Genomic DNA, 26,225 nt, shown 5'->3' with positions numbered 1-26,225 from the left:
CTGGGGGAGGGGACCCTGGTCAGCCGGGCGGCAGTGAAGGTGAGAGGGGAACAGTCTGCCCAGCGCCAGCGCTCAGAGATGGCGGAGCCCACAGGCCAGCAGAGGGCCCAAGGGCGCAGGAGATCGGGGCGGGACGGGGCTTCCTGCCTGTGCGGGGGCCCTCACCTCGGGGGCTGCTGACCACAGGCCCCACGTCCCTCCCTGAGGGACTGAGAGCCCCAGACGAGACTCCTGGGGGGCGCTCCCGGGAGGTCCAGGCTGAGGGCAGCTGGCAGTGTCGCTGGGAGTGTGGCAGTGACCGAAAGAGACAGCAGGCACCCAGCCTGGGGAGACCTCAGCCTAAGTGGGGTGCAGACCCTGGCCTGCCTTCGCAGTACCCAGGGGGCCCCTTCTCAGGGTGGTCTCAGCAGGTCCACCTGTGGGTGTGCAGAGCACAGGGTGCTGGGGTGGGCCTGGGGATGCAGGGGTGACGGTGGGAGCCGTCGATGGCGGCTCGTTCCTTACCAACCATCCTGGAACTGGGGCGGACCGACTGCCCAGGTGTGTGCACGTGCAGAGCCGGCTACAGACACGAACAGCTGCAGGAGAGGAGCCGGGGCTGGCCGCGTGCCAGGCATCAATCAGGCTTTCCGCCCGGACATGGCCAGGAGAGGGGCTCTGCAGGCCAAAGCCCCTGGCGTCCACCCTGACGAGGTGGGGGGGCATGCCCCGACCTCAGCTGGGCAGAGCCTGCCTGCTGAGGGTGGTGGCAGAGTATGTATGAGGCCGGAGCCTCTGGGAGCGGGCTCTACAGGGGGGGCCACACCAAGGATGATCAGAGGTCAGGTGTGGTCGGAGGTCCCATGAGGGTGGAGGAGTCAGAGGTGGGGGTCTGGGTAGGGGATCGGGCAGGGACGGTGTTGGGAGGCCGGGGGCCCTAAGCAGGGAGGAGAGGGGGTGGACAGCGGCCACGGTCACGGGGACCAAGCGCAGCGCGGGTCTCGGGTGCCCCGGCGCCCGGCCGGAGGGAAGGGAGGGCGTCGCCCCAGGCCTCGGGCGCGGGGAGGTGGGGGCGCCCGGGTCCCCGCCCCCGCCGGCCGCGCCGGGTCGCGCGTGGGCGCGGCGGGCGCCCATTGGCTGGCGGGCGCGCGGGCGGGGCGGGCGGCGGCGCGGAGGGGCCGGTCACCCCGCAGCCCGGCCTCGGCCTCGGCTCGTCGCCGCCCCGCCCGCGCGCACGTCCCCCGGCGGCCACCATGAGCACAGGCCTGAGGTACAAGAGCAAGCTGGCGACCCCAGGTGAGCCCGGCGCCCTCCCGCCCGCGCGCTCGCGCGCCTTTGTCCCCGCCGCCCGCGCGCCTCTCATCGTGTGTCTCGGTCTCTCTCCCGCCCGCCGGCCGGCCCTGGACCCCGACCCGACCCCCGACCCGACCTGCACCCGCAGAGGACAAGCAGGTACGCGTGCGCCGCCGCTCCCCCGGCCCGCTGTCACCCATTGTGCCAACAACACCGCGGCGCCCCGGCGCGACCCCGCCCCCGCCCGCCGTCATCCCGCCCTGTCGCGATAGCCGATCGTCAGCCGGGTGCTGCGGGGCGGAGGGGGCGCTGTGCCTGGGTCCTAGATCCTGACCCTGGCCTGCAGGGGCGGGCGCCCCTCCCCGATGGGGGATGGGCCGGGTGCCCCCTCCCACTGGTCCAGCGCCGGCCTCTCCTTGTTGAACTGGCCCGAGACCGCGTGCTGGGGGTCCCCAGGGAGCCCCTGGTCACGGAAGGCCATGGGCGGAGGGAGGGGTCTGCGTCCAGCAGCCAGGGCTGTCCCGGAGCGGCCCCACACGGAGAGCGCGGACGGCTGCTCCGGCCACCCCACCCAGCTTCTCTGCATCCTCTTCCCACTGAGTGACGTGAGTGGGCTGACCTGGGGCCTCTTCCCCAGACTGGGAGTCTCCAGGGCCGGGTCTCAGTCATCCCCCTGCCCAGCTTAGGTCTTCTGACCTAAGGGCACAAACGGGTTCACCCAGGGGCCGGCCTGGACCCCACCCTCCAGGTGGACAGTGCTGGGCAGGAGGCCGCCTGGACACCCACCGTGAAACTGGCTGAGGTAAGGTTTAAATGTCGCGGAGACCCCATGGAGGGGGGTGCCAGGGCGGAGCTTGGGGCCCTGGGACAGCCCCGCTGGCTGAGGTCTCTTTGCTTGAGCGCAGCCGTGTTTAGGGCAGAACAGGAAGGCCCGACTTGGGCACCAGGATGGCCTTGGCAGCCCTCGTCAGGGATGGGGGTTCACACCCTGGGTGGAACCCCAGTATTGGCCCAGGTGTGGCAGGCGGGCGGAGCGGCCCGGCAGGTGGGGTGGGGGCTGGGAGTCGCCGGCTGTGCCTTGGGCGAGGCTCGTGGGGAGGGGCCTGTCATCCTCACCCTGCCAGCGAGGGTCTCCCCGGGGAGCCGGGGCCGGGAGCTGCCTGCTTGTTCTGCTGGTCGAACAATGCAGGAGACGCAAGGCCAGCCCGCCAGCCCGCCATTGTTCAGGGACAGACACGGGGAAGACCCAGGAGACCGGCCCCCCCCTGCTCCGAGGCCTGTGGGCACTCGGGGTCCCCTGCTGGGGCTCCAGCCCCTCTGGGCCAGTGTCTGCCCCACCTGGAGCTCAGCTAGGACCGGCCTCACCCATGCCTGCCCCCCGGGGCCCAAGGCAGAGGGTGTGATGCGGGTGGGGTGTAGGGTAACCCGAGATGGGGGCCAGGAGCCAGGCGTTTGGGGCAGGCTCCCCGTGGGTCTTCACTGTTCCATTGTTGGTGTTCTGAGCCTCAGCCTGTCACCCCTCCAGGAAAGAGGGGGCTCTGTGGACCCCTCTGTGCCCACCATCTCAGGCACGGGGTGGGGGACTCTGGTGCTCCTCTGTGCCCTCCCCACTGCACCCTGTCTCAGTGGACGTGGTGGCTCCACTGGCTCTGGCTCCTGTCCCTGGAGCTGACGGGGAGATTCTAAGAATGAAAACACCTCGAGAGCGTCAGGCAGCAGGCGGTGGGGAGGAGGTGGGCGCGGCGTGTCTGCGACTCCAGGAGTCCTCATCAGTGTCTGTTGTGCCTCGGGGACCAGACAAAGTGGGTGTCAGGGCCCGCTCCTTGGGGACCCCCAGGGAATCCCCAGCCCTGTGCGGGTGAGGTGGGATGCGGGCTGGGTCGGCAGCGGCTGGGCTTGTCCCCTGTCCTGGGCCTCCTGAGGCTGTGCCTTACCAGCAGGCAAACCGAGGCTGTCTGTGCAGTGCATCCTTCAGGCCCCAGGCTGTGGGCGCTGAGGCCAGGCCCGGCTCTGTCCTCGGAGGCGCCCCAGGCCCGAGACGTCGGCTTGTCCACCCGCCGGGAGCTGGGCCTAGGAGCCGGGTCTAAGGTGGTGCCCGGGGTTGGAGGCGGGGGGATACTCAGCCCAGAGGCCCCCCACAGGTCCACATGGCGGATGCTTTCTCAGAACCAGGGCGGGGGGCCGGGCTGCGGCTTGTGGCTCCCCCCACCATCCTCTTGGATGAAAGGCGCCCCTGTTCCCAGCAGTGGACCCACCCCTCCTCCCCAGGTGCCAGTGGCCTCCAGGCCCCATGGCAGCAGCTCTGGCCTGGACAGGGGGACAGAGGCCCCTTGAGCCGGGAGCCAGGAAGGGAGGGCGGGTAGGGATATGGGGGCATTCCGGCCCTACTGACAGAGTTCAGAGTGTGTCCACGTCTTTGGATGTCCAGCTCCTTCCCATTGGTCTGGTCTGTTCAGATTCTGGTGGGGGCCTGCAGGGTGGGGGCAAGGCCGGGTTTGTGGGCTCGGGAGACCCCCTTGGTCCCTGGCATCACAGCACAGGCGAGAGGCCAGAGCTGGCTGGAGTCCCCCAGGCCCCCTATTGCCCAGCCCTGGGGGTGAGGGCAGGGTGGAAGCTCAGACAGAGTGCCCCCTGACAGACCCCTGTGAGGGGTCCGCTCCGTCAGCCCTCCTCGGCTGGCAGCGGCTGTGTGGCCAGCAGGGCTGGCCGGCGGGTGTGGGGAGCCACCCACGGGCCACAGCTTCCGCGTTTGCAGAGGGGATCGGGGGCGGGCATCTCGGGCTCTGACCGCCCCCTCTCGCCCGATGCGGGCCTGGGTGGGGAGCGGGGCTCTGCCCTCGCAGGTTCCCCGCTGGTCTCCGCGGCAGCGGCATAAACATTCTCCGGCCACATGGCGGGGGGGGGGGGGGGGGGGGGGCGGACCGCGCAGGGAGGGGTGCGTCTGTGAGGAGTTTCGGGGGGGCCGGGCGGGAGCGCGCGGATGGGGCTCCCTCTGGCGGCGGGCGCGGCGGCGCGGACCCGCCGTGGACCGGCCCCCGCCGTGCAGTCGCGGGGCTGACGGCCCGAGCCGCGCCGCTCCGCGCGCAGCCGCCCGCCCGCCCGCCGGGCTGGGCCCTGCCCTCCTCCGCTCCGGTGGCTCCGCCCGCGCGGCCTCATTTCCAGGCGACCGTCTCCCGGAGACCGCGCGCTCCCGTCAGGCGCAGGGACCCGCTTGTGCCTGGGGCGGGCCGTCTGGGGCCGGACCCGCGGCTCGAGGGGGGCCTCGGGGTCGCGCATCGCCTGAGCACCACCCCGCCCAGGGCCCCGGTGCCCGCGTCCGTGCGCCCCGGGGGCGAGAACACGCCTGGCGGCGGGCGGGCCTGACCCTCTGGGCCCCAGCGCGGCCCGCACGGTCCCAGGCTGGCGGGGATGGACTCGCTGGCAGCACCCCAGGACCGCCTGGTGGAGCCGCTGCTATCGCCGCGGACCCAGGCCCAGAGGCGGCTCAAGGTGTGTGTGGAGCGGGGCGTGGAAAGTGGGTCAGCGCGCGCCCACCCCGGTGCCGGGACTGGGGATATGACGGGCCGCAGGGCCCTGGGGTCCTGAGTTGGGCGCTGGGGACCGCGGGGAGGCCGGGGGCTGCTGTCTATAAATAGCCCCAGCTCTACCGTCCGCCTCCGCGGCTGGATCAGGGCCAGATGGGGCCTCCCACCCCCCACTTTCGCGGAGGGGTGAGTATTGAGGCGGGGGCCTCTCCAGCTTTGGAGGACCTTGGGCATGTCTGAGGCGTCCAGGTCCTGGTGCCCTCTGCCCCCCACCCAAGGACACTGGCCTCACTGGATGTGCCTGTTGCCCCGCTCGGGCACAGACTCGGTCTCTGTGAAGCCCTTGGAGGCACCACCACCCTCCATGCCCACCCGCCTTCCACCTCGGGGGGCCTTTGCCCACAGGCCCTCGCCCGCTGCTGCCACTGAGATGCCCCTTCCCCAGGGGACCCTGCCCTGCTGCCCCCCTGGCCTGAACTCTGTAGGGGCAGGGCCCGGGGCTGCCCTGGGAACCCGAGCGTGCCCCTGACCTGCCCCACCCCTGTCCAGGACATCGACAAGCAGTACGTGGGCTTTGCCACGCTGCCTAACCAAGTGCACCGCAAGTCCGTGAAGAAGGGCTTCGACTTCACGCTCATGGTGGCCGGTGAGTGCGCCGGGCCCCAGGGCGGGCAGGGGCATGGGCAGCCAGGCTCCATCTGGGGCCTGGGACCTGACCTCCCCACTGCATCTGTGGGCAGGGGAGTCAGGCCTGGGGAAGTCCACACTGGTCCACAGCCTCTTCCTGACCGACCTCTACAAGGAGCGGAAACTGCTGAGTGCTGAGGGTGAGTGGCCCCCACGCCCCCTGCTGGGTGACACTTTTGAGGGCCCCTTCCAGGTCCAGCTCCGATCCTCTCTCCCTGAAGCGTGGGTCCAGACCACCACCAGGCCACGTAACCTGGGAGGGTCTGAGTTGCCCCGGGGTGGGAGTCAGGGCCGCAGAGGCCACTCTAAACCACCACCACCCCCCGCCCCCGGCCCCAGAACGCATCAGCCAGACGGTTGAGATCCTAAAGCACACGGTGGACATTGAAGAGAAGGGAGTGAAGCTGAAGCTCACCATCGTGGACACACCAGGCTTTGGGGATGCCGTCAACAACTCTGAGTGGTGAGGAAGGCTTGCCCAGGCTGCCCCAGCCCCTGGCTCCCAGCCCGGCTGGCCTCATGTGCCCCCCTACCCCCAGCTGGAAGCCCATCACCGACTATGTGGACCAGCAGTTTGAGCAGTATTTCCGGGACGAGAGCGGCCTCAACCGCAAGAACATCCAGGACAACCGTGTGCACTGCTGCCTGTACTTCATCTCCCCTTTTGGGCACGGGTAGGTGGCTGCCCTGGGCCAGGGGGCCCGGCCTGCCTGTTCCTTGGGCACCCCCTCCCGCCACTCCCACCCCACAAGCCCCTCACCCTGGCCCCCCTCACAGGCTGCGGCCGGTGGACGTGGGCTTCATGAAGGCCCTGCATGAGAAGGTGAACATCGTGCCCCTCATTGCCAAGGCCGACTGTCTTGTCCCCGGGGAGATCCGCAAGCTGAAAGAGCGGGTGAGCCTGCGGGGCTGGGGGGCTCCGCGCGGGGCTTGGGGGGGACTGAGGCCACCGGCTCCTCCCCTGACAGCCCTCACTGGCTGCAGATCCGGGAGGAGATTGACAAGTTTGGGATCCACGTGTACCAGTTTCCTGAGTGTGACTCGGATGAGGATGAGGACTTCAAGCAGCAGGATCGGGAACTGAAGGTGAGCCTGCAGCACTTGGGGGGACCCCAGAGGCCACTGTACACCGGGTCTAGAGGAGGGCTGGGGCCCTGCTCTGACCTGGGGCCCTTGTAGCCCCAGGAAAAGCCAAGCTGGGGACGAGTGGCCACTGGGCCAGGACCAGGGTGGGCCCTTCACCCCACTAACAGGCGGCACGGGCTCCGCTCTGGGGAAGGAGGGGGAGGGGTACCATGTGGGGAGGGTACATCTGACTGGGCACAGCCCAGCAGAAGCCCTCCATGTAAGTGGCACCAGCTCTGGCTTCAGCTGGCAACAGAGAGGCCCGAGGCGGGGACGAAAGGATCTCTTTGGGGAGAGGTTGTTGTTGGGGACACTGGAGAGGCAGACCAGGTGCAATGTGCCCAGGCCCCTCTTGCACTGCACCTCATGCCCATGCTAACTGGGCATGAGCCCTTGCACCTGCCCCCCCCCCCAGGAGAGCGCACCTTTCGCTGTTATCGGCAGCAACACGGTGGTGGAGGCCAAGGGGCAGCGGGTCCGGGGGCGTCTGTACCCGTGGGGGATCGTGGAGGGTGAGTCCAGGCCTGGGGCACAGCCTTAGGGTGGGAAGGCTCCCCCAGGCCGGCGGCCCACTCACCGGCCACCCCTGCCCGCAGTGGAGAACCAGGCGCACTGCGACTTCGTGAAGCTTCGCAACATGCTGATCCGCACGCACATGCACGACCTCAAGGACGTGACCTGCGACGTGCACTATGAGAACTACCGGGCACACTGCATCCAGCAGATGACCAGGTGCGTGCCCCCCCCCCCCCGGCCCCGCCCAGAGGTGCGAGAGCTGTAGGACCGCGCTGGTGTCGAGGGTCATCCCGGCCCCCAGCAGCCTGTCCCCGCTGTCCACCCTGCAGCAAGCTGACGCAAGACAGCCGCATGGAAAGCCCAATACCCATCCTGCCGCTGCCCACGCCCGACGCTGAGACTGAAAAGCTCATCAGGATGAAAGATGAGGAGGTGGGCGGGGAGTGGGGGCGGAGCCAGGTTGGGTGGGCGGGGAGTGGGGCAGAGCCAGGCTGGGTGGGCGGGGAGTGAGGGCGGAATCAGGCTGGGTGGGCAGGGAGAGGCGGAGCCAGTCCGAGTGGGCGGGGAGAGGGGCGGAGCCAGGCTGGGTGGGCGGGGGCGTGAGGGCGGAATCAGGCTAGGTGGGCGGGGCGGGGCGGAGCCCGTCCGAGTGGGCGGGGAGAGGGGAGGAGCCAGGCTGGGTGGGCGGGGCGGAGCCAGGCTGGTGGGCGGGGAGTGAGGGCGGAATCAGGCTGGGTGGGCGGGGCGAGGCGGAGCCAGTCCGAGTGGGTGGGGAGAGGGGAGGAGCCAGGCTGGGAGGGCGGGAAGTGGAGGCGGAGCCAGGTTGGGTGCAGGGCAGGCCCCACCCACCGCTCGGTCACGCTGCCCCCTGTCGCTCCTGCCCCCTCCCAGCTAAGGCGGATGCAAGAGATGCTGCAGAAAATGAAGCAGCAGATGCAGGACCAGTGACCCCGCCGCAGCCCCACGTGCCATGACTATCCTGCCGGCTTCCAGGCTGGCCCTTCCCACCCCTGGACCCTGACGGGCCTGGACTCGACGCCGGATTCGTCTGGATCGCCCATAGGCCCTGGCGCGACCCCCCCCACCCCAGAGTGGCCCAGACCTGGTTTTTTTTCCCTCCTGTTCTCAGAGACGCTGGGTCACAGCCCCCAGCCAACCCTAATTTATTCTCAGCATCGGCCCCTCCCCTCGTTTGTATCTGCTTCCCAGGGGCCTGGACGGTGGGGCCCCCCACATACAGCCCTCTCTGGCCTTGGGCCGCTGGATCTAAGTTGGGTGGTGACTTCTGAAATCTGCCCCCAACTGGAAGGTCACTGCACTGACTCCAGGCCCTACTTACATGGACAGGAGAACCAAGGCAGAGTGGAGGTGGGGTGGGAGCCTGATCCCCAGAACCCTGGCCTGTTTCCCGATTTGGAGCCTCCCTTTGGGCCCCCGTGGGCTGGGTCTTTCTTACCCCTTCCCCCATTCTCCAGGCACCTCTGCGCACAGGTTGGGAGCGGAAGGGATTAGGCTCTGTCTAGACCTAATGAGGTCAGCTGGCTGCTGGGGACAGTAACGTGGCTGGGCTTCACTGTGAATGCCCGAGCCCCTCCCCCACGGCCTGGCCTGGCCCCGGGGGGCTCCAGGAGCAGCGGGTGGTCGGCAAACTGGCCATCCTTGTCCCTGGCCCACCACCGTTTGCCCATCGGTGGCGGAAGGCCCGCTCTCCCCAGCAGCACTGTAGCCCTGGGTTCCCGAGTCCCTGGTCCCTGTCCCTCCACCTGCATGACCCCTGGCTCCGCGCCCCATTCTCCAGTGTGTTCCGTTGTGAATGCTGAGCCCTGTCCTGGTGACAGGGGAACAATGTTGGTGAACGTCGAAGAGGGTGTCCGAGTGGTCTGTGCGCCCCAGGAGCGAGGGGCCGGAAACCCGGTCGGCCGGCGGCCTGGATAGCGCTCTATCTGTGCCGGCGGCTCGGCCTCGGGGTTATTTCTGGCGGGGTGGCCGCGTTGTGGTCAGTTCGGCGGGCGCGCCAGGGCCGGGCAGGGGCGGGGCGGCCTTATCGCCCGGTCCTGCGACCGCCGCCTGGTGCTCCAGAGCTCGCCCAGTCGCCGACCTCTCGCCATGGGCTTCGGTGAGTCTGGGGTCTGCCCGGGCCGCGCGCTCCCCGATGACATCCGGCGGGGAGGCTCTCGGTCCTCTGGGCTTCAGTCAGAGCGGTTCGGGGCAGACCTGGAGGACCCTTCCAGCCGGCAGGCGGGTGGAAAGGCTCGCGGGCGGTGGCGATCCCGCCCGGGACCCCGCGGGCCGGGCTCACCGCGGTGCTTCCCTTCCAGGGCCGCGCGGGGCGCTGAGCCTGCTGCTTCTGCTGCTCGCGCCGCCGGGCCGCCCGGCCGCAGGTTGTCCCGCCCCATGTCGCTGCGCGGGGACGCGCGTGGACTGCGGGCGCCGCGGGCTGACATGGGCCTCGCTGCCGGCCGCCTTCCCGCCGGACACGACCGAGCTGGTGCTGACCGGCAACAACCTGACGGCGCTGCCGCCGGGGCTGCTGGACGCGCTGCCGGTGCTGCGCAGCGCACACCTGGGCGCCAACCCCTGGCGCTGCGACTGCCACCTGCTGCCGCTGCGGGCCTGGCTGGCTGGCCGGCCCGAGCGCGAGCCCTACCGCGACCTGCGCTGCGCCGCGCCCCCCGCGCTGCGGGGCCGCCTGCTGCCCTACCTGGCGGAGGACGAGCTGCGCGCCACCTGCCTGCCCGGCGCGCTCTGCCGCGGGGCGCTGGCGGCGCAGCTCCTGCTGCTCGTCCTCGGGCTGCTGCACGCGCTGCTGCTGGCGCTGCTGCTGTGCCGCCTGCGGAGCCTGCGCGCTCGCGCCACCGGCCGGAGGCCGCTGAGCGCCCCGCTGGCCGCCGAGCGCGCGACCCCCGAGCCGAGCGACTGACGCTGAACCGTGCGGCCGGCCCCCCTACCCCTGTCTTCACCATCTCCCAGACCTGCCTCCCCCTCAGGGGCCCGACTGCTGCGCGCACCGCTGGCCACACGCACCTACGCCCTGGACCTGGACCGAGGAGGGCCTGGAGGAAGGTGCTGCCCAGGCCCGTGGAGCCCTCCATGCTATCTGCAGTGCCAATAAACCCTGCTCCCCATCTGACCGATCTGCACCGTTTGACGCAGAATCCCCTTCCCAAACCCAGAAACAGCTCCCAGGGTTGGTTCCCACATGGCAGTTCATACACCCCAAATCACCTCCTGGCGGGGGCACGGGGGTCAGCAAGCGAACTTGCCCGCCCCCGGACTCTCCCCAAAGTTCAAGTGGGGAGGTATGGACGGGTTGGAAGGACAGTGCCCACCTTGGGGGGTGGGGGTGAGGACAGTGTGGGGACAGTGGGAACCCCATGAGCGGTGCCTGTGCTGAAAGCACATGCTCAGAGTGGAGGTTTCTGGGTGCCAGGGTGGGTCTGCCAAGTGGCTCCAAGGATGGTTCAGGGTGTGAGGTGCCCCAAAACATCAGGAGTGTGTTGGACCAGGGATGGTGAGGGCGGTCGGGGGCCCCAGCGGCACCTTCCTGGGCATTTGAGTGAGAAGGTCTGGAGAGCAGGTGAGGAGGGGGTGAGCCTTGCAAGCTGGGGTCCACAGAAGTTCCTTGCAGGGGTGAGGAGGCACAGGGGGTTGCAGGGTCTCTGAATTGTGTCCTCCACCTGGCTGCCACCTCCTGCAGGAAGGTACCCCTGACTGCTTCTCAGGCCCTGGTCTTCCCCGTCCCAGCCCTGGATCCAGGCTGAGCCACCAGGGCCTGGAAAATCCTGAGTACGTGCCCCAGTGTGGCTCAGGCTGCTAAGCTGGGCCTGGCGGCCTCAGAGAGAGGGCAATGCTTTCCTCACTTCCGCTCTAGGTGTGGCCCCCACCCGTCTGGCCCTGTGAACAATGAAGGCCGCTGATGAGGAGCCTGGGGCCTGAGCCCTGGCTGCCTGGCCCAGGAAGGCCCCTGGCCCCGCTGACCCGGTCGGGGAGGCTGCCACTGACACAGTCTTTGTCTCAGCCTTTGTGGGACAAGACGGATGGCCCTCCGGCCGGGCCGATGCTATCTCAGGGCTGCCGGTGGGACGTGAGGCAGGAGCCACTCCCTCCTTTGTGGGCAGGTGCATGGCATCCGGCCCATTGTGGGCTGCAGCTGACTGTCCGCTGTTCATCCAGACTTATCACCAGATCTGGGACAGCGGCCCCTTCTGCACAAAGAAATGCCCCCTGGCCCCCAGGGAGTGGCCTGGAGCCCTGGTGGGGGTCAGAGGTAATAGTCGTTGCAGCAAGGTACACAGACCACCCCCTAAACTCAGACCCAGTGCAGTGCAGGAACAGGGTGTCACCCCTTTCCACAGCAGAAAACCTGATTCCAAGTAGGGTCTCTCTGCTGGGCCCCAGAGGTTTCTCCATGGCTGCCCTGGGAGCAGAGCTGAGACAGGCCCCGGGGATCCCCTCTCCTTGCTGAGGCCTCTGGGGGGCAAATGCAGGGCCCAGAGAAAGGAGCTTGGGGGTCCTAGGTGACTCCAAGCTAAGACAGGGAGGCCTCCTTGGGCTGTGGGACAGGTCCCAGCAGGAACTGGGGGTGACCAGGGGTGAGCAGGAGTCCAGCTTCCTGGCCATTGTCCTGCTGAGGGGCTGGGTATGGGGGTCCTGGAGGCCGGGAGCTGCAGAATGCTGGATCTCCTGATGGAGGAAAAGGCCGGCATCATGGTGTGGTCAGATCCAAGGAAGAACTTCCCCCTCGGACGACAGGGCAGCAGAACCCTGTAGTTACTCCGGGTTCATCCCACCCTCCTGCCAGTTCCCCGTGATTTCTAGGGGCTCCAGCCAAGGTACTGACCACCGGGTGCTGCCAGCCCTGACCCTCAGCTGACGCTCCACACACAGACCCTGGGGCCGCAGCCTCCAAGGTGTGGCGAAGGGGAGCGGTCCCAGCTGGGAACCCTGACCAGCCCAGAGCAGGGGGGAGCGTAGCCCCTCCACCTGCCCCAGGGTCCCTTCCCCACTGACAGGCTGGTCCCCCCTGGGGCTCAGACTCCATCCAGATGGGAATAGCCCCGCCAGCCCCTCATGCCTGCAGCTCCCAGGCAGGCAGTTCCCGGCCCCTTGACCTGCAGCTCCAGTCCTCTGACCACACTGGTCCCCAGCTTCGCAGGGTGGCGGGCAGTGATGAGTCCCAGGAACACCAGCCTCAGGCCAAGGCCGGGCTCCTCTCGGGGCAGGCCCAAGCCTCCTGCTGCCACTCTGTCCAGAGTATCCAAGGCCTCCACGCCCTGAGTCCGGGCCTGCCCTGCTGGGACACGTGGCGCACCAGCCCGAGGCCAGCCCGACGCTCCAGCCACATCCTGGCGACTGAAGGACGACCGAGGGGGTGCCTAGAGCGCCGAGTCCCTGCAAGGCCAGGAGGCGGCCCAGGCGGACACAGCCCTGACCAGCGCGCGGAACCTCGTTGTTTTGGTCCCTGAAAAATGCAGATGCCGCGGCCGGTCCTCCCCGGAGCGCGGCCTCAGCCCGGCAGCAGAGGGCGCTCGTGACCTGCCGAATGGCCCGCGCGGGGCGCACTGGGCAGAGGACGGCGCGGGGCATTAGAGGGGCGCGGGGACGGAGGGGCGCGGGGCATTAGAGGGGCGCGGGGACGGAGGGGTGCAGGGGCATTAGAGGGGCGCGGGGACGGAGGGGCGCGGCGGGGTTGGGGTGGGGCGGAGGGGTGCGGGGGGATTGGAGGGGAGCGGGGGGCTGCGGGGTTGCGGAGGGAATGGAGCGGCGCGGGGGGCGGAGGGGCGCGGGGGGCGGAGGGGCGCGGGGCGCAGAGCAGGACTGCGTGCACTAGCTGGGGCGGCCCCAGGGTCCGCAGGGCGCTCCGGTGCGGGCGGGGCGGGGGACGAGGGCGCCCCCCTCCACCGCCCCGCATCGACAGCCGGTCGCGGTCGCGGGAAGAAAAGGGGCTTCTTCCGCCGGGCAGCAGTGGCCCGGGACTCAGCCCAGTGAGCCCGCAGCGCGGCCGTCTCCGCCGCTCTTTGGCTCGGCCCCTGCTGTGTGCGCCGGAGCGCAGGCGGGGTCTGCGGGGGGCCCGCGGAGGGGGCGGTGAAAGGCTGGCCTCGCCGCCCGCTGGGTGCCCAGGGAGAGGGGCACCCCGACCAGGCCGGCGGTGGAGCGCTGTCCCCGCGGCCCCTGCAGCCTGCGGAGAGACCCGCCGCCCGCTGGGCCCAAGCTCCGAGGGCCCCGCGTACGAGGCCCCAGGAAGGGCTGGGGGCCAGGCCCTGGCCGTGCTGGGGGTGGGCCTGCCGCCCAGACGGAGCAACAACATTGGTGTGGGTGGCGGGGCCCTGGGGGCCCATAGCTCAGCGCACCGTCTGCGCCCACCCCCGGCGTTTCCGATGGAGGACAGGCAGCGGGTGATAAATCACCAGAGCCCACCCCCACCCACCCGGGCGGTCGTGGGGAAGGGGGAGCTCCGTGTGACAGAGACTGGCCTAGAGCCGTGAGACAACCGACCGCAGAGACAAAGCAGGTCCAGCCGCCCACTGACCGCCGGGTCCCTTTACCGACACCCCCCACCCCCGGCTCCCCTCCAGGCGCCTTTCCACCAGCCCATCTGGAAACCAGCTGAGAACCGCCCCACCCCAGCCTGCTGACCCCCAACGAGGGGGAGGGGGGAGCAAGAACAAGGCCTCCGCAGCCGCAACTCCCTCCCCCGGGGTGACCGTAAATCAGTGGGAGGCTCTTGCCAGCTCCCCCCGAGGCTGAGGGGGTCTGTGGGGTCCCTGGCCCTGCTGACTGGGCCCAGCCCTGGCTGTATCCCTCTGTCCTTTAACTGTCCTTGGCAGAGTCCCCTGCCCGGCTCTCTGCAACACAGTCACCAGCCCTGGGCTGTCTGCACCCGGGCTGTGTACACTGGGCCTGTGTGTATCCAGTGCTGTCTGCACCCGGGCTGTGTACACTGGGCCTGTGTGTATCCAGTGCTGTCTACACCCGGGCTGTGTACACTGGGCCTGTGTGTATCCAGTGCTGTCTACACCCGGGATGTCTACACTGGGCCTGTGTGTATCCAGTGCTGTCTACACCTGGGATGTCTACACTGGGCCTGTGTGTATCCAGTGCTGTCTGCACCCAGGCTGTCTGCACCCGGGCTGTGTACACTGGGCCTGTGTGTATCCAGTGCTGTCTGCACCCGGGCTGTGTACACTGGGCCTGTGTGTATCCAGTGCTGTCTACACCCGGAATGTCTACACTGGGCCTGTGTGTATCCAGTGCTGTCTGCACCCGGGCTGTCTACACCCGGGCTGTGTACACTGGGCCTGTGTGTATCCAGTGCTGTCTACACCCGGGCTGTCTACACTGGGCCTGTGTGTATCCAGTGCTGTCTACACCTGGGATGTCTACACTGGGCCTGTGTGTATCCAGTGCTGTCTACACCTGAGATGTCTACACTGGGCCTGTGTGTATCCAGTGCTGTCTGCACCCGGGCTGTCTACACCCGGGCTGTGTACACTGGGCCTGTGTGTATCCAGTGCTGTCTACACCCGGGCTGTGTACACTGGGCCTGTGTGTATCCAGTGCTGTCTACACCCGGGATGTCTACACTGGGCCTGTGTGTATCCAGTGCTGCTACACTGGGAATGTCTACACTGAGCCTGTGTGTATCCAGTGCTGTCTACACCCGGGATGTCTACACTGGGCCTGTGTGTATCCAGTGCTGTCTGCACCCGGGCTGTGTACACTGGGCCTGTGTGTATCCAGTGCTGTCTACACCCGGGCTGTGTACACTGGGCCTGTGTGTATCCAGTGCTGTCTACACCCGGGCTGTGTACACTGGGCCTGTGTGTATCCAGTGCTGTCTACACCCGGGCTGTGTACACTGGGCCTGTGTGTATCCAGTGCTGTCTACACCCGGGCTGTGTACACTGGGCCTGTGTGTATCCAGTGCTGTCTACACCCGGGCTGTCTACACTGGGCCTGTGTGTATCCAGTGCTGTCTACACCCGGAATGTCTACACTGGGCCTGTGTGTATCCAGTGCTGTCTACACCTGAGATGTCTACACTGGGCCTGTGTGTATCCAGTGCTGTCTGCACCCGGGCTGTCTACACCCGGGCTGTGTACACTGGGCCTGTGTGTATCCAGTGCTGTCTACACCCGGGCTGTGTACACTGGGCCTGTGTGTATCCAGTGCTGTCTACACCCGGGCTGTGTACACTGGGCCTGTGTGTATCCAGTGCTGTCTACACCCGGGATGTCTACACTGGGCCTGTGTGTATCCAGTGCTGCTACACTGGGAATGTCTACACTGAGCCTGTGTGTATCCAGTGCTGTCTACACCCGGGATGTCTACACTGGGCCTGTGTGTATCCAGTGCTGTCTGCACCCGGGCTGTGTACACTGGGCCTGTGTGTATCCAGTGCTGTCTACACCCGGGATGTCTACACTGGGCCTGTGTGTATCCAGTGCTGTCTACACCCGGGCTGTGTACACTGGGCCTGTGTGTATCCAGTGCTGTCTACACCTGGGCTGTGTACACTGGGCCTGTGTGTATCCAGTGCTGTCTACACCCGGGCTGTGTACACTGGGCCTGTGTGTATCCAGTGCTGTCTACACCCGGGCTGTCTACACTGGGCCTGTGTGTATCCAGTGCTGTCTACACCCGGAATGTCTACACTGGGCCTGTGTGTATCCAGTGCTGTCTACACCCGGGCTGTGTACACTGGGCCTGTGTGTATCCAGTGCTGTCTACACCTGGGATGTCTACACTGGGCTTGTGTGTATCCAGTGCTGTCTGCACCTGGACTGTCTACACCCGGGCTGTGTACACTGGGCCTGTGTGTATCCAGTGCTGTCTACACCCGGGATGTCTACACTGGGCCTGTGTGTATCCAGTGCTGTCTACACCCGGGCTGTGTACACTGGGCCTGTGTGTATCCAGTGCTGTCTACACCTGGGATGTCTACACTGGGCCTGTGTGTATCCAGTGCTGTCTACACCCGGGCTGTGTACACTGGGCCTGTGTGTATCCAGTGCTGTCTACACCCGGGATGTCTACACTGGGCCTGTGTGTATCCAGTGCTGTCTACACCCGGGATGTCTACACTGGGCCTGTGTGTATCCAGTGCTATCTACACCTGGGATGTCTACACTGGGCCTGTGTGTATCCAGTGCTGTCTACACCCGGGATGTCTACACTGGGCCTGTGTGTATCCAGTGCTGTCTACACCCGGGATGTCTACACTGGGCCTGTGTGTATCCAGTGCTGTCTACACCCGGGCTGTCTACACTGGGCCTGTGTATATCCAGAGCTGTCTACACCCGGCCTGTCTGCACCCGGGCTGTGTACACTCCGCGTCCTCACCTGGTGCTGTGTGCACCCGGGCTGTCTCCGCTGGATGCACACCCTCACTGCCCTCATCGTCTCTGTCTGCAGACAGGAAATGTCTGCAGGGAGACATCCTGTCACACCAGGAGACCCCAGGCTGGCCCACAGGAACTGGGGGTCAGCGGCCTCCCCAGCACAGCCTCCAGGGTCCCCTCTGCCCCAGGGGAAATGCTGTCTGTCCCTCCCTCCATCTGGGTTTCCTGTCCCCGCCGCGCCAGCTGCTGAGGGCCAGCGAGACAAAGAGTGCTGAGAGATGGGCCAGGTGTCCCTGCCACAGGTGCAAGCACCCTCTGGGGTCACGATGCTCCCGGGACCTGCAGGGGGCCCACAGCCTGATCTTGGCAGTGCCCGCTCTGGGCGTGTGTCCTTCAAATGCCCCACCGGGCGCAGGCGGCAGAGATAAGGCCACCTGTACACAGGTAAGCCCGCAGACATTCACCATGACATCTTTCCTGGCTTGTTTCAAAGGGGTGGGTGTGGGGATGGGGGCTTCCTTGTCTCATAAGACCTTTGGTGATCTGGGAATTCTGTGCCCGAGAGAGGCCCCGAGTGTCCCGGGGGCTGGCCTGGGCCTTGTCACGCAGACAGTCCCTTGGACGCTCAGAACCACCACCCCTGAGCCCCAAGCCAGCGTGTGGAGGTGGGGGCAGAGAGGGTCTCAGTCTGGAGGAGAGTGTGGGAGCACAGGCGCCCTGGGAGTGCCTCCCGCCTCATTCATTCCTGCTCACGTTCCCACTCGTGGGCACTCCTGACCAGAGGCCGCCGGCGGGGCAGGCTGGGGTGCCACGCCTTGGTCCTCAGACCTCCGCCCAGCGAAGAGCATCCCCGGCCCAGGCGCTGCTGTCTGTGCCCCGTGCCACTGTGCCAGGCCCACGGGGGCCCTCACAGGTGGGGGCTGGAGGGGTTCCCCGAGCTTTGCCTGCTGGCCTCCCCGGGGAGCAGGGGTGCAGACCCCAGGGGAGGTAGAGGGTTCCCATGGCACCCCTTCTCCCGCCCAGCACACCCACCCTGAGAGGGGGTTGCAGCCTGGGGCTGGGGGTCCCGGCAGCGTGCCTGTCACCTGGGCAGTCCGCCCCCTTGGCCTCTGCCGGCCCCCGTGGGCGACGGTGCGTCTATGCAGAGTCTATTTTGATGTGGTTTGTGTTGGGGCGTTTGCTTTTCTCTGGGCTTTGTTTGTTTAAAGATGCTCTTGAAGAATTCCAACAGGTCCTCAGGACGGGCTTCTGTCTGGGCAGGGCTGGCGGGCAGGGCCCTGAGAGCCGCCTGTCCTAGCACGCCCGCCCGTGCCCCGTGCCCACCGGAGGGGCGCCCGCGACAGACCCGGAGCAGGTGGGGCCCGCGACGCCACCATGTAGGGCCGTTGCACCGGGGAGCAGTGTGCCTCTGTGTGAGGAAAGCGGGGCCATCTGTGCGTCGGGGCTCTGGGTCTGCTGGTGCTAAATGCCTCCCTGAGGCCTGCCCCGCGTTGTGCATCCCTACTGTGCGTGGTCCTACTGTGCGTATCCCTACTGTGCATGTCCCTGCTGTGCGGGGTCCTACTGTGTGTGGTCCTACTGTGTGGGGTCCTGTGTGTGGTCCTACTGTGCTGGGTCCTACTGTGTGGGGTCCTGTGTGTGGTCCTACTGTGTGTGGTCCTGTGTGTGGTCCTACCGTGTGGGGTCCTACCGTGTGTGGTCCTACTGTGTGTGGTCCTACCGTGTGTGGTCCTACTGTGTGGGGTCCTGTGTGTGGTCCTACTGTGCGGGGTCCTACTGTGTGTGGTCCTACTGTGTGGGGTCCTACTGTGTGGGGTCCTGTGTGTGGTCCTACTGTGTGGGGTCCTGTGTGTGGTCCTACTGTGTGTGGTCCTACTGTGTGGGGTCCTACTGTGTGGGGTCCTGTGTGTGGTCCTACTGTGTGGGGTCCTGTGTGTGGTCCTACTGTGTGTGGTCCTACTGTGTGGGGTCCTGTGTGTGGTCCTACTGTGCGGGGTCCTACTGTGTGTGGTCCTACTGTGTGTGGTCCTACTGTGCGGGGTCCCTAGTGTGTCAGGTTCCACTGTGCAGGGTTTCTACCTGCTCAGCAGGTCTCTTCTCTGTGGGTCCCTGGTGTGGGAACTTCTTTCAGGGGCTCAGTGCTGCCTCTCTTTATTTGGGGTGAGATGGCTCAGCCACCGTGACGTCTGGGTCATCCGTCAGCCCCTCTCCCTGGGCCGAGGGTCTACTGGTACCAGATTCTCCCGGGCCGCACTCCCGAGCCTCTGTGGTGAGGCTGTCAGGAGGAGCGACGTTGTCTATGGACAGTGGGGGGTGTGGACACCGCAGGTAGCCTTGCTCCGCGACGTGCCTGAGGCCTGGTCAGTCTGCAGTGATGCCGTTGGGAGCCCATGGAGTCCTCCCAACCTGCCCCAGGCCCCCCAGCTCCCCTCCAAATGCCCCCAGGCCTCCCTGGGCCCGCCTGTGTCTCAGGCAGCGGCGGCTGAACCTGCACTGGTCCCAGCAGGTAACTGAGGTTGGTGCTGGTGGGCCTGGAGCCCGGCCCGTCACCCTGGGTCCTGTGGACGAGGGTGGCAGGCACGGCCGTCTCCAGCGTGGTGGCAGGACCATGAAGGGTCTGGCGGCAGGACTGTGAAGGGTCTGCCTGCGTTGTTTCTCATAACGCTCTCAGCATCGTGTCTGGGGTGTGTTCAGAGGTGGGAGGCGTGGTGCCCCCAGGCAGGATGGAGGCGACTGGCCCAGACCCGTTCCCAGCCCCTGGGCGCCCTGCCTCTGTCTCCCCATGCAGCAGCCCGGGGCCCTCAGCCAAGATGTGCCTCGAGGGCACGGAGCCCGCCAGCCACCTCCCCATGAGGGAGCGCGCGTGGGAGGCAGGACAGTCCTCGCGCCTCCTGTGGGTGCACGTCCCGCCACCAGCCGTGCCCCCGCGTGCCCTCGGCCGCCGGCCCTCCCCGCGCGCTGTCTGTGTGTACACAGGCTTGTTTTCCCTGCCTTGTGGACCAGGGCTGTGCTCATAAATCGTGCGGCCGATGACACATTTATCCCGCGGGCGGCCGGCGGTGTGAATTTATGGCTGCCCGTCCCTCCTGGCCGAGGCGGGACAGGGGCCCGGACACCACGCGGGCGGCCACCTCCGGGAGCCGTGGGGCTCAGAAGCACCCCCAGGCCCGGCCACTCAGGAGCCCTGCAGTGCCCGGGCCGGACGGGCTCTGCTGGGTGCAGGCTGGGTCAGGGGGCTGCTAACGTGCCCACCTCAGTCTCCCACTGGTGACCCAGGCAGGACGGAGGGGCCGCTCCCCTTTGCCGTGGACTCGGCCCGCTGCTGCCAGGCTGATGGGAGGCGTGGCAGGCAGGGAGGGCAGGAACCCGACGGGACCCCCCCTCCTCCTGCTCCCTGTAAAGATGGGGAAACTGAGGCCCGGGGAGGCGCGGGTCCTCAGGACCCAGATCCCGCAGCACGGGGGTCCCAGTGCAGGCCCATCTCGCCCCGGACAGTCCCTCTTGTCCTCCCCAGTCTGCAAGCTGGCGGAGATCATGGGAGCTGGGCCCCCTCGGGCCACCGTGGGGGAGGGGCCGGGGGCTGTCCATCTGTCCGTCCGTCCGTCGTCTGTGTGCAGGCCGGGACTCCAGGGGATCCTCTGTGGGCTCTCGCCTTGGCCCCCGGCCCCCCCGCCCGCCCGCCTGTCAGGATGAGCGATGGTGGTGGGCCCCCACGGGCCCTCAGCCCCAGGCCGGTTCCCGCTCATTAGCTGCTGACACTGTTTGCTTTCCCGCCTGGGACGCCCACCCCGTCACAGGCCATTTCTCCCGGCGCCCCCCAACCCCTGTGGGCCCGCCCGGGGGTCCAGGGTGCTGGGCAGGACCTGCCTTCAGCTCCCAGGGACGGACAGACGCGGCACAGTCCCGCCCCTGCCCCTCACCCCCACCCCCTCACCTGCAGGCCAAGAGGACCGCCCCGCCAAGCACACAGTCAGGCTGCAGCGAGTGAGGCTAGCCTCGCGGGGACACTTGGGGGACACTCGGGGGACACTCGGGGGGGCTCGTGACGGTGCCAGTTCACACTCCCGCCTCCGCCCCTCTTGGCCACTGGCCCTTGCTTCTGTCTCAGCTCTGGTCTTGCCCACTGCCCTCCTGGAGCGGCCCCGGAGCCCCCAGCCCCACAGAGAAGGTGCTGCTCCAGCCCATGTCCCTCTGTCTCCCAGGCAGCCCTGGCCCACGGCGTGTGGACCAGATGCTGAGTCTCTGATGCCAAGGCTCTGGGGAGAAGGCAGGCGGAGGGGTGCCCCGGGCAGAGCGGCGGTGTCCTGGGCCCTGCGCCCCAGCTCTGAGCAGGGGAGGCCTCACATGGACATGGGGGCTTGGCGCGGGCTCAGCCTGCAGGCAGGGCAGTGCGCGGGCATGGTGGGGGTGCCCGTCTCTCCTGCCACAGGCCACCCGCTGCCCCCGCACCCCCCTCCCCCACCCCCACCCCCACGCAGTGTGGCCACAGCTGGGCGGCATCAAGGCCCGCAGGCCGGTGGCAGCCAGTCCTTCACTTAAAAATGTGTTTGTGATTTGGCGGCAGGGCAGATAACGGTGACGAATGGCCCGCCTGCCCCTTGGGGCCCCCAGCCCATCTGGTTTGACTTTGGCCCATCCCTGCCCTCGGGCACTGCCCTCCAGGGGAAGCCAGGCCCACGTGGGCAGCCTCTGCAGACCGCGCCCCTCTGGCGCAGGGCCCCACGGGGCGGCCTTGCTGCCCACTGGGCACCGGCCAGGGCCGTGGGGAAGCTGCACCCAGAGCAGGCTGTCCCCTCTGCTGATGCAGAGCCGTGGGCACCTGGCGGAGGGCAGCAGAGGGGCCAGTGGGAGCGGCAGGGCCCGCAGGCAGCGCATGTGGCCCTCGTCAGGAGGGGTTTCTGACAGGCTTGCCAAGCCTCCCAAGCCCCCAGACCATCGATTATCCCTGCACGGCGGCTTCCGGGTCCAGCCCGGGGCTCGGCCGGGGCAGCGAGGTCGGCGAGTCCCTCCACCCCTGCCCCTCCCTTCCGCTTCTCTCTGGGCGCCTGGAGGTGGGCAGAGATGGGGTGGGGGGCCTGCTTGCCCTCTGGGAGCACCCCGTCCCAGTCCAGGCCCTCGTAAGCAGCCGCCCGCGTGGTCACGGTCCGCTCGGTGGTGCCGCCCAGGGACCCGGGCTGCTGGGTCGCCCAGGTCACAGACAGGGTGGGGCCATGTCCTCAGTGGGACCAGGGCGGGCTTGGGGGGTCCCCCCACCGGTTCAGGGGCTGGGGGTGGGGTGTGGGGAGGGCACTCCAGGCCCAGCAGCAGAGTTGGGGGTCCACCACCACCCTGGAGGTGCAGCCTGAACCCCTCTGTCCCCAGGAGCTGTGTCCTCAGGGCGGCCGAGCCTGTACTGGGGGAGGGGGCGGGGGGGGAGGGGATGGCTGGGGGAGAGGGCAGCTGGGGGAGGGGAGCGGTGCTGCACCAGGACTCCAGTCCCCTCCCCCAGGCAGCGAAACCCCGCTCACTCAGTATCACATTGTTGAGAATTAACTTTGTTGAAATAAAAATTGGTCTTGGTATTAACTCGGCCTCGAGGATTTTCTCCGGGGCCCTGGGGGCCGTAGAGGGGTCAGACGACCATTCCCAGCGCTGGTGCCGGCTTGGGTTTCAGGGGCGCCAACGACCTCCTCATCCTCTCCAAGCGGTAAATACCCGCCCCCACTTGGTTCCCGGGGTTGCGGGGGTAGCCGCTGGGGCCCCGCCTCCTCTGGCCCTGCCCTGAGGCAGGACCACGTGGGCAGCGAGGATCTGGGGGTCGAGCCCTGGTCCCCCACATCCCTCCTCCTCCCCCACCTCTCCGCCTCCCTTGGCAGCCCTGCCTGACGTCCACAGGACTCCTGCAGCCCACTGTTCTGCACGGCCTCAGTTTCTCCATCTGTAAAATGGGCGGCTTGGTCCAGCCCAGGTACAGGAGGCCCCACTAACAGATGGGCAGCCAGGAGGCCAGAGCACAGAGCCGGCCCTTCTGGGAGGCGCCCATCCCCCTGAGTGGCCATGGCCAGTTCACTGGGGGATGCGGTGGGGCCTTCACAGCCTCAGATGGTAGCGGGCGCCCAGACCGTGCGTGGTGGTGGGGGTGAGGACAGAGACGTGGGGTCCCTGAGACCCGCTCCCGGGGAAGCAGGCAGAGGCAGGCGCCCCCCTGCAGCCACCAAAACAGCGTCTGTCTGCACCTGTACAGGCCTGCCTGAGAGGCGCCTGGGGCCTGCCGCTGGTCCCGACAGCCTGTGTGCCCGCAGCAGGGACAGGGCAGGTCGGGAGGGCGGGGGGCAGTCCGTCCCCCGCCACCCCAGGAGCACCCTCTGGCCCAAGGGCGGGTCTGTGCCCGAGTCGCCAGGGGGTAGGCAAGAGGTCCCAGCTGGTGGTCAGCCCAGGTCCCCAGCAGGGTTCTGGGGGTGGGGGTGCAGCCTGGGAACAGGCTGGGATGGGGGCCTGGGAATGGAGGCGGGGCCCCGGGGGACGCTCGAGTGGGCCCAGCTGTTGCTGCCTGGCTCCAATTCCCACTCTGTGCCGAGGCGGGTCCCCGGGGCCGAGGCTGGTGGTCTGCCAGGGGCGGGGTGGGCGGGCGGGCGGGCTGGGGGGCCTGAGCCTTCCGCAGGCGGTGGTCCCTGGGGCCGCAGCAGGAGAGGCAGCCACCTTCACACTGCTGCGGTCACCCAGGACTCCCCTGTCCCCTGTGCCTGGCAGGGCTCCTGTCCTGCAGGTCCCGGAGCCTGGCTCACCTGAGCGCCCGAGTCATCCGCTGCCTGCGTCCAGCTCCACCAGCCCGGCCCCAGCCCGGGCCCTCCAGTCTGGTCCTTCTGTGCGGGGAGCCCGACCACCGGAACCAGGCCCAGCCTAGAACTCCTACTCATCCTTCAGGACCCCACGCAAGCACCCCTGTCCCTGGGAGCCAGCCGGATGTGGGCCCAGCACCCACCTGGCGCCAGTCTCTGTCCAAGGCCCCTCCCGCCTGGCCCTGGGGCGGGTCAGGCTCCATAGCCAAGAGGACGAGTCTGGTTCTCGGGCCCCCTCCCCATCCGGCCCGTCCTTGGCTGCACCCTTCCTGCTGAGGGGTGGGCCCTGCTGCAGGGAGTCTGTTCCCAGGGGGACTGTGTGGCTGCCGGGACCTGCGCCTCCCCCAGCGAAGGGTTCTCAGGTGCAGAGGGCCCCCAGAGAGGCGGGGTTTGCTGTGGGCACCCTGGAGGCTTCCCCCCGCGAGCCCTCCCCCAACAGGCCGACCCTCGTTGCTTGGCTGGCCTCGGCCGAGGGCCTGGCGGAGAGGCTGCTGGGGTGGGGCCTAGGGGGGTGCGGGGGGATCCTCTCACTCCTCAGTCCCTCCTGCCTGCCCGGCGGCCCCCAGGGAAGCCCGTGATGCAGGAACCTGATATTTTAAGACTTAAAGCAAATGTTTCTGGAACCCAAGCTGAGCTGAGGCGCCCGCCCGGGGCCTCGTGGACAGGGAGCGGCCGCAGAGGAGGGGACCCCCACCCACAAGCCAACACTAGCCCCCTGGGCTACAATTCCCGGTGACAGGGGGTCACTGAGCCTGGAGCCCCCTTGAGGGGCCAGAGTCGGGGCAGCTTCAGGACGTGCGGGGCTGGTGTGGGCCCCCAGCCTGCTGGCCCCTCTCGCTGGCCTCTGGTGCCTCGTGAGGCCCGCTAGGAGCCCCGGGTCCTCAAGGGCTGGCCTCTCCTAACCTGGCAGTGGGGGGTGCCCAAGATCTGCCCTGCCTGCTTGCCATCAGGGTGGTGGGTGGGTCTGTGGCCTGCTCTGACCCCTGGATGGAGCCCAGGGCTGAGGAACCCCAGGCTTCATGGCCTGCGGGGCGGCAGATCTGGGGCGCATGGCGGTGCCGGCCTGGGTTGCGTGTGTGAGAATGGGGCATCCGGGGAGTGGGCAGCAGCCTGGGGGCTTCCCTGGGGGTCCACTGGTTAAAGAACCTGCCTTGCAACGCGAGGGGTGTGGGCGATTCAATCCTCGTCTTCTTAACCTCAGCACAAGAAGGTGCCCCAGGGCCTGGATGCTGAGGGGCCCAGGCCCCAGCCCGCTGGGCTCAGAGGGGCGTCTTCCCCCCGAGCCCCCAGTGCCTGGAGCGCCCGGGGCGGGGTGGGGGTGGGACGCCGCAGGGTGGACAGGCTCTAAGATGTGCTCGGGGTGCTGGTGTAGCCGGGCCCTCAGTCCCCCAGGCACCTGTGCTGAGTCCCTGGTCTGGTCCCAGCGGGTGGGGCTCTGCCACGCCCCGAACTCCACGCCAGTGGACCCATCAGGCACAGAAACGCCCCCAGGCCTGGCCCTGCTCCCTCCCTGCTCTCAGGCCGCCCTCACTGCCAGGCCCGGACTCCTGCTGTGTGGACAGACACACGGCCGCCCTGCCTCGGTTTCCCTGGCTCTGAGATGGAGAGTCCGTGGTGATGAGCCCTGGGGATCCTGAGTGGTCGGGGGGAGACCCAGGTGGGCTGCCTGGAGGAAGGGCCACCAGCTGTTTGGGGCTCCCACCTCTTACCAGGCCCTGCGGCCAGCGGGCAGACCCTGCCTGATGGCCCCGCCAGGCTGTGGCTGGGGGTCTGTGCCCACCGCCACCCCCAGGAGCGCTCCGACGCCGCGTGGGTGGGAGGCCCCCAGCGTGAGCTCCACACTCTAGGGCCCCGAGCCACTGCCCCCTGCCTGCCACCCCCTAGGGGCCAAGCACGAAACACCTGCTTTCTGGCACTTGCCGGCTCTCCTGACCCCGTGACCCGGAAGACCCCGGAGACAGGGCTCCAGGGCCTCTGAGTGGTGTGCACTCAGGCCAGCGGGTGGACGCGGAAACGGGCGGCCTTGGGGATGCCCACACGGTGGCCGCAGGGCTCAGGGTGGGTCTGCAGGTGATGTGGGCGCGGACGGGGCTGGGGGCTGGCCTTCACCCGGGCCCACCCCCTTCCCTTGCCGCAACCCTGCCGGGGGCCCCCTCCTTTCCCACCCCCCTCCCCAGGCCCCCCGACCCCGCCTGGGCTCCCAGGCTCCAAACCAGAAAAACGAGATGCAGAACAAACACGCAGGGTGGGCGCAGCCTCGCCTCCAGCGCGTCCAGCCACCAGCTCCAGTCAGGCCGCAGGGCTGGGTCCCGCCCTCCGGGGGCCCCGAGAGTCAGGGTGGACGGGTGGCCCCCCAGGGGTACAGAATGCTGAGCCCCTGATCAGCCCCCCGCCAGTGCCAGGGGGTCCGGGGCTCACCCGGCGTGGGGACGTGGTGCTGGGCTCGGGACCTGGGCTGGGCCTGGGGCCCAGGACGTCGTGAGGGGCTGGGGAAGGCAGCAGAGAGGCGGGGGCAGCATCGTGGGCTCTGGGGTTGGGCTCCAGCCGTGGACCAGGCCCCTGCCTCCCCGGGAGCCCTGATCCCCGGGCGTGGGGCTAGGACCCTCCCTGTCCATCTGGAGCAGCTTGAGGCTGTGGCAGGGGATGAGGTCTAGAGGAGTTCAGCTCAGAAGAGCCTGGAGGAGTTGGGGGGTTGGGCAGACACACGGGTGGGCCCGGGGTGGAGGGCACGGGAGCCCTGAAGGGCAAGGGACCCTGGGCGCTGGGCAGGCTCCGAGCGACCATGCGCGGCCGGGCGGGCGGTCTGTCGCCACGTGGGGCCAGAAGGTGCCCAGGCCCCAGGGACAGAGCCCCACGTGCTGGGCTGTCATCCACGCGCCAGGGCGGGGTGCCCCAGCCTTCCTGGGGCCTGCCGTCCCTCGGCCGTAGGGGGCGAGAGGGCA

The 26,225-nt window shown here is 68.2% G+C and overlaps 3 protein-coding genes across 5 annotated transcripts; 2 read left to right on the top strand and 1 right to left on the bottom strand.

Annotated features, from left to right (window-relative positions):
- Positions 1-1,132: 1,132 nt before the first annotated feature.
- Positions 1,133-8,987, top strand: SEPTIN5 (septin 5). 3 transcript variants are annotated; one of them, XM_043901033.1, is made up of 13 exons: positions 1,169-1,275; positions 1,421-1,431; positions 2,021-2,074; positions 5,346-5,442; positions 5,537-5,623; positions 5,823-5,946; positions 6,023-6,157; positions 6,261-6,378; positions 6,468-6,569; positions 7,024-7,120; positions 7,205-7,340; positions 7,454-7,556; positions 8,016-8,987. In XM_043901033.1, the coding sequence occupies exons 1-13, from the start codon at positions 1,233-1,235 to the stop codon at positions 8,070-8,072; spliced, it is 1,164 nt and encodes a 387-aa protein (XP_043756968.1). In that variant the 5' UTR covers positions 1,169-1,232; the 3' UTR covers positions 8,073-8,987. The 3 variants fall into 3 exon arrangements, with proteins under 3 accessions (XP_043756970.1, XP_043756968.1, XP_043756969.1); XM_043901035.1 differs by lacking the exon at positions 2,021-2,074 and having other exon boundaries at positions 1,133-1,275; XM_043901034.1 differs by lacking the exons at positions 1,169-1,275; positions 1,421-1,431; positions 2,021-2,074 and adding an exon at positions 4,195-4,761.
- Positions 8,988-9,106: 119 nt separating this feature from the next.
- GP1BB (glycoprotein Ib platelet subunit beta) lies at positions 9,107-10,254 on the top strand. Its single transcript, XM_043901036.1, has 2 exons — positions 9,107-9,240; positions 9,443-10,254. The coding sequence occupies exons 1-2, from the start codon at positions 9,231-9,233 to the stop codon at positions 10,042-10,044; spliced, it is 612 nt and encodes a 203-aa protein (XP_043756971.1). The 5' UTR covers positions 9,107-9,230; the 3' UTR covers positions 10,045-10,254.
- Positions 10,255-12,630: 2,376 nt separating this feature from the next.
- Positions 12,631-13,431, bottom strand: LOC122695673 (basic proline-rich protein-like). Its single transcript, XM_043905784.1, has one exon. The coding sequence runs from the start codon at positions 13,429-13,431 to the stop codon at positions 12,631-12,633; it is 801 nt and encodes a 266-aa protein (XP_043761719.1).
- Between the last annotated feature and the right edge of the window lie 12,794 nt (positions 13,432-26,225).

This window comes from Cervus elaphus, chromosome 5, assembly GCF_910594005.1.
Source record: "Cervus elaphus chromosome 5, mCerEla1.1, whole genome shotgun sequence".
Lineage (NCBI taxonomy): Eukaryota > Metazoa > Chordata > Mammalia > Artiodactyla > Cervidae > Cervus > Cervus elaphus.
Note: the sequence above shows the minus strand (reverse complement) of the source record. Positions and strands in the feature narration are given on the sequence as shown.